At 52.8% G+C, this 6,499-nt stretch overlaps 1 protein-coding gene across 2 annotated transcripts; it reads left to right on the top strand.

Annotated features, from left to right (window-relative positions):
- Positions 1-5,661, top strand: LOC140108734 (lysosome-associated membrane glycoprotein 1-like). 2 transcript variants are annotated; one of them, XM_072131927.1, is made up of 7 exons: positions 1-151; positions 3,841-4,266; positions 4,321-4,484; positions 4,626-4,736; positions 4,916-4,973; positions 5,084-5,248; positions 5,487-5,661. In XM_072131927.1, exons 1-7 carry the CDS (start codon positions 106-108, stop codon positions 5,624-5,626), a joined length of 1,110 nt encoding a protein of 369 aa, XP_071988028.1. In that variant the 5' UTR covers positions 1-105; the 3' UTR covers positions 5,627-5,661. The 2 variants fall into 2 exon arrangements, with proteins under 2 accessions (XP_071988028.1, XP_071988027.1); XM_072131926.1 differs by having other exon boundaries at positions 3,841-4,484.
- The last annotated feature ends 838 nt before the right edge of the window (positions 5,662-6,499 follow it).

Raw genomic sequence — 6,499 nt, 5'->3', positions numbered from 1 at the left:
GTTGTATGTAAAAAGATAAAGCACTTGTGGAGCGAGAGATCACAAGTCACAGGAGCAGAGAAGGGACTGCCAGCAGCGAGACCCCGGGACACTAAGACTGCACAAATGGGAGACCCCCGCAAAGTCATCATCCTCTGCCTCTACCTACAAGGTATAATGACCCCGAAGCGGCGCTATACATAGGGCAGAACAATACAGGGGGCAGCACTATATAGGGTACAGGGTATACGGGCAGCACTATACAGGGTACAGGATATAGGGGCAGCACTATACGGGGTACAGGATATAGGGGCAGCACTATACGGTGTACAGGGAGCAGCACTATACAGGGTACAGGGGGCGGCACTACACAGGGTACAGGGTATAGGGGCAGCACTATACGGGGTACAGGATATAGGGGCAGCACTATACGGTGTACAGGGAGCAGCACTATACAGGGTACAGGGGCAGTACTATATGGGGTACAGGGGTAGCACTATACAGGGTACAGGATATAGGGGCAGCACTATACGGGGTACAGGATATAGGGGCAGCACTATACGGTGTACAGGGAGCAGCACTATACAGGGTATAGGGGCAGTACTATATGGGGTACAGGGGTAGCACTATACAGGGTACAGGATATAGGGGCAGCACTATACGGGGTACAGGATATAGGGGCAGCACTATACGGGGTACAGGATATAGGGGCAGCACTATACGGTGTACAGGGAGCAGCACTATACAGGGTACAGGGGGCGGCACTACACAGGGTACAGGGTATAGGGGCAGCACTATACGGGGTACAGGATATAGGGGCAGCACTATACGGTGTACAGGGAGCAGCACTATACAGGGTACAGGGTATAGGGGCAGTACTATATGGGGTACAGGGGTAGCACTATACAGGGTACAGGATATAGGGGCAGCACTATACGGGGTACAGGATATAGGGGCAGCACTATACGGGGTACAGGATATAGGGGCAGCACTATACGGTGTACAGGGAGCAGCACTATACAGGGTACAGGGGGCGGCACTACACAGGGTACAGGATATAGGGGCAGCACTAGACGGGGTACAGGATATAGGGGCAGCACTATACGGTGTACAGGGAGCAGCACTATACAGGGTACAGGGTATAGGGGCAGTACTATATGGGGTACAGGGGTAGCACTATACAGGGTACAGGATATAGGGGCAGCACTATACGGGTACAGGATATAGGGGCAGCACTATACAGGGTACAGGATATAGGGGCAGCACTATACAGTGTACAGGGAGCAGCACTATACAGGGTACAGGGGGCGGCACTACACAGGGTACAGGGTATAGGGGCAGCACTATACAGGGTACAGGGTATAGGGGCAGTACTATATGGGGTACAGGGGTAGCACTATACAGGGTACAGGATATAGGGGCAGCACTATACGGGGTACAGGATATAGGGGCAGCACTATACGGGGTACAGGATATAGGGGCAGCACTATACGGTGTACAGGGAGCAGCACTATACATGGTACAGGGTATAGGGGCAGTACTATATGGGGTACAGGGGTAGCACTATACAGGGTACAGTATATAGGGGCAGCACTATACAGGGTACAGGATATAGGGGCAGCAATATACAGGGTACAGGGTATATGGGCAGCACTATACAGGGTACAGGGGCAGCACATACAGCGCACTATACAGGGTCCATAGGCTAATAATGTCCCTTGGGGCACCTTCTATTACCCCGGGTGCTGTGGTGCCTCCGCGATGTGTAGAGGATATTCTCCAGCATATGGTCCGGACCCTTGTATGGGACGGAGGAGTCTTTATTGTATCCTCCTGGACTGACTACTTACCTGGTATACTGTAAGTTACTCATCAGATTTGGGTGGGATGATGTCGGGTCTGTCACTCATCCCCCTCTTCTTACATGATATATTATTATATCTGAAGTGATAATTACAACTATAAAGGACCTAAGGATCCATCTGATTGTAGCCATGACGGTCACTTATGGGGTGGTCCGGGACCCTCTGCCGGCTCTGCCTCTAATCATTGCTCAATAGAGAAAGGAAGGATCTTTCTTGGAGAAGGAGCCATACGCTTTGACTGCTCCATGACAGCGCTGTAAAGCCCGGATGGGAGCGTTGTAGAGCCCGGATGGGAGCGTTGTAGAGCCCGGATGGGAGAGCTGTAGAGCCCGGATGGGAGAGCTGTAGAGCCCGGATGGGAGAGCTGTAGAGCCCGGATGGGAGCGCTGTAGAGCCCGGATGGGAGCGTTGTAGAGCCCGGATGGGAGCGCTGTAAAGCCCGGATGGGAGCGCTGTAAAGCCCGGATGGGAGCGCTGTAAAGCCCGGATGGGAGCGTTGTAGAGCCCGGATGGGAGCGCTGTAAAGCCCGGATGGGAGCGCTGTAAAGCCCGGATGGGAGAGCTGTAGAGCCCGGATGGGAGAGCTGTAAAGCCCGGATGGGAGAGCTGTAGAGCCCGGATGGGAGAGCTGTAGAGCCCGGATGGGAGCGCTGTAAAGCCCGGATGGGAGCGTTGTAGAGCCCGGATGGGAGCGTTGTAAAGCCCGGATGGGAGCGCTGTAAAGCCCGGATGGGAGCGTTGTAGAGCCCGGATGGGAGCGTTGTAGAGCCCGGATGGGAGCGTTGTAGAGCCCGGATGGGAGCGCTGTAAAGCCCGGATGGGAGCGCTGTAAAGCCCGGATGGGAGCGTTGTAGAGCCCGGATGGGAGCGTTGTAGAGCCCGGATGGGAGAGCTGTAGAGCCCGGATGGGAGAGCTGTAGAGCCCGGATGGGAGAGCTGTAGAGCCCGGATGGGAGAGCTGTAGAGCCCGGATGGGAGAGCTGTAGAGCCCGGATGGGAGCGTTGTAGAGCCCGGATGGGAGCGTTGTAAAGCCCGGATGGGAGCGCTGTAAAGCCCGGATGGGAGCGTTGTAGAGCCCGGATGGGAGCGTTGTAGAGCCCGGATGGGAGCGTTGTAGAGCCCGGATGGGAGCGCTGTAGAGCCCGGATGGGAGCGCTGTAAAGCCCGGATGGGAGCGTTGTAGAGCCCGGATGGGAGCGCTGTAGAGCCCGGATGGGAGCGTTGTAGAGCCCGGATGGGAGCGCTGTAGAGCCCAGATGGGAGAGCTGTAGAGCCCGGATGGGAGCGCTGTAGAGCCCGGATGGGAGCGCTGTAGAGCCCGGATGGGAGCGCTGTAGAGCCCGGATGGGAGCGTTGTAAAGCCCGGATTGAAGCGTTGTAGAGCCCGGATGGGAGCGCTGTAGAGCCCCTATGGGAGCGTTGTAAAGCCCGGATTGAAGCGTTGTAGAGCCCGGATGGGAGCGCTGTAGAGCCCCTATGGGAGCGTTGTAAAGCCCGGATTGAAGCGTTGTAGAGCCCGGATGGGAGCGCTGTAGAGCCCCTATGGGAGCGTTGTAAAGCCCGGATTGAAGCGTTGTAGAGCCCGGATGGGAGCGCTGTAGATCCCCTATGGGAGCATTGTAGAGCCCGGATGGGAGCGCTGTAGATCCCCTATGGGAGCGTTGTAGAGCCCGGATGGGAGCGTTGTAGAGCCCGGATGGGAGCGTTGTAGAGCCCGGATGGGAGCACTGTAAAGCCCGGATGGGAGCACTGTAAAGCCCGGATGGGAGCACTGTAAAGCCCGGATGGGAGCGCTGTAGAGCCCGGATGGGAGCGCTGTAGAGCCCGGATGGGAGCGTTGTAGAGCCCGGATGGGAGCACTGTAAAGCCCGGATGGGAGCGCTGTAGAGCCCGGATGGGAGCGCTGTAGAGCCCCTATGGGAGTGTAGCGGGTGATAATGTTGTTGTGCCTTCAGGACAGAAGCACTAACCATGACTCCTGTGCTTGTATTACAGCCTGCCACACTGACTGGGCACCTGCACCCACCCAAAGGAACACAACCCCACCATGTGTCTGGTGCAAAACAACTACACACCACACACTACACACAGCAACACCACGTCCCACTACTCATACTAATTACATATCTACTCCTCACACCACTACACCAACCAACAACATAACAACACCTCACCAAACTACTCACACCAAACACACAACTACTCACACCAACCACACAACACCTCACCCAACTACTCACACCAACCACACAACACCTCACCCGACTACTCACACCAACCACACAACACCTCACCCAACTACTCACACCAACCACACAACACCTCACCCGACTACTCACACCAACCACACAACACCTCACCCAACTACTCACACCAACCACACAACACCTCACCCAACTACTCACACCAACCACACAACACCTCACACCAACCACACAACACCTCACCCAACTACTCACACCAACCACACAACACCTCACCCAACTACTCACACCAACCACACAACATCACATCTTACCACAACGTACACCCCAACCACAGCGCCTCCTACAGAGTACGTCGTCAATGGCACAGGAGGAATCTGCTTGAGAATAATGGCATCATTCAATATATCACTCATTTCTAAAACGAAGCAAGAGGTAGGTGACCCTGCACCAACAAACTTATTGGTGATAGTTTTAAGGTTGCCAAATATCTTGGATTCCTAGTACCCCTTATTCAGTACATGCATGCTCAGCTGAACTAAGCTTCTCTACTTATACTATACTTCATGTTTCCAGATTGTGATCCCATCTGAACCCCGCACTCGAGCATCTGGAAACTGCTCTGCACAGGAGGCCTGGCTGAACCTCGCCTTTCCACTAGGACAGCTTCACATAACTTTCAGACAGGTATGGAGGGGACCAGTCATGGTGTGGTAGATGGGCCATCAACTGGGTACAAGAGAGGAGTAATGCAAAGAGAAGAGGATGAATAAGTCACTACCATAAGTCACCACAAAGACCAAAGCCGGGGAACTGTGGACAATGGATGGATATGCTGCAGACAAAACTGTTTTTAACCTTTACAGGACACGAAAGACAAGACCTTCTTCCTACGAGAGGTTAATATCACTCTGAATCTCAAAGGTAACATCTGCTGATCCTAATAATACACCCTCTTAATAACTGTGCCCATGGTCAGGGGTATCTCCTGGGATGCATTGTCTATTTTCTGGGATCTTCTTACATTTCCACAGATTATTGGATGTTTGCTGGTGCAGTTGTCAAAGGCATGGTCACTCCACTAGGACGAGCCTTTACTTGTGAAAAAGTAGATATTGAAGTGACCCCAAACGTGAGCTTCTCAATGATGAACGTCAAGGCTCAGGCCTTCAAACTAGAAGGAGGAAACTACGGAAAAGGTAAGCTATTAGGTATACGGGCCCTATAGATATGTGGTCTCCCTAACCACTTGAGGGGACTTCAATCCATACAAAAACCAGTGCTGTGGAGAAGTTATGCCAAATTTCCAGCTCCGGCTCTTCAATTTCACAAATTCCGACTACACAGCCCTGATAAAATCGGACCCTTATTTATATTTGCGTTACAGCCTACAGTATAAACACGTCTACACTATAAACCCTCTTTGTATCTCCCCAGAGATGAAGTGCTCCAGTGGATCGCCCAATATGACCGTCCCCATTGTGGTTGGGGTCATCCTCGTGGTGTTGATATTAATCGTTGTCATTGCGTACCTTGTTGCCCGTCGAAGGAATCAGAGAGGCTACCAACCCTTGTGAGGTCCCTGGCGATGAATAAATCTTCGGTTCTGTGACTAGTCTTCAGTGTGGTATATAATAATGTAGAACAAATCACTCTTGGGTTGGGCAGATCATAAAACAAGCAAGAATCGAGGAAGTTCGACCAGATCGCTGATCCTGGTCTTGATATTGCTCAATTGTGGGGGGCGCACAATGTGACACGGCTTCCTGTAAACACGGTTCACAATATCACAAGGCTCCTGTGCCGAAGAGCCTGGAAATGCCCGCTCAGCAGATAGGTGCTGATCCAGACCTTGCACTTCCTCAGAGGAGTCACATGAGGCCTATTTCACAATGACACAACACGGACACGAGAAAACGTCTCACCAAACACATGAAATTTACACCATGGCTTTCTTATTCACTCACAGCTCACATGGAGGAGGTCGAGGGGAACAAAGAAGGATAACGACAATGAGCCAAGGTGCTTGTCCGGCGGTCAGGACATAGACACATCGAAGCAGGAGTGTGGGGGTAATCTCATAGGAATCGGATCCCACCACAGACCTCACTACATAGTCATATTAACAGTAATATGCAGTGGAGGCTTCCTACACACATTGGAGAATATATGGGGGCCCAGAAGGTGCAGTATGGGCCCGCACGGTGTATAAGAACTTATGTCCTGCCCTACTCACACACCTACAGGGTCATCACTTTGGGGCACATTTACTTACCCGGTGCGTTCTCCGACGAGGATTCGGGCTTTGCCTGGATTCACTAAGGTCCGTGCACCCGATGTCCACTAGGTGTCGCTGCTGCGCTGAGGTCCGCCGGAGTTCACCTTCTTCTCTTCGGTGCATGTAAGTGCATGTCAAGCGACACAAATTCTTTTTTAAATTCCGCGCTTTT

Source organism: Engystomops pustulosus, unplaced genomic scaffold (assembly GCF_040894005.1).
Source record: "Engystomops pustulosus unplaced genomic scaffold, aEngPut4.maternal MAT_SCAFFOLD_176, whole genome shotgun sequence".
Classification (NCBI taxonomy): Eukaryota; Metazoa; Chordata; class Amphibia; order Anura; family Leptodactylidae; genus Engystomops; species Engystomops pustulosus.
This window is presented reverse-complemented; position numbering and strand designations above follow the sequence as displayed.

Excerpts from the sequence above, each read along its gene's own strand:
- LOC140108734 (XM_072131926.1), top strand. The coding sequence starts at position 106 with ATGGGAGACCCCCGCAAAGTCATCATCCTCTGCCTCTACCTACAAG. Across the intron at positions 152-3,840 it reads CCTCTGCCTCTACCTACAAG|CCTGCCACACTGACTGGGCA; the intron begins GTATAATGACCC and ends CTTGTATTACAG. Across the intron at positions 4,737-4,915 it reads TTCACATAACTTTCAGACAG|GACACGAAAGACAAGACCTT; the intron begins GTATGGAGGGGA and ends TAACCTTTACAG.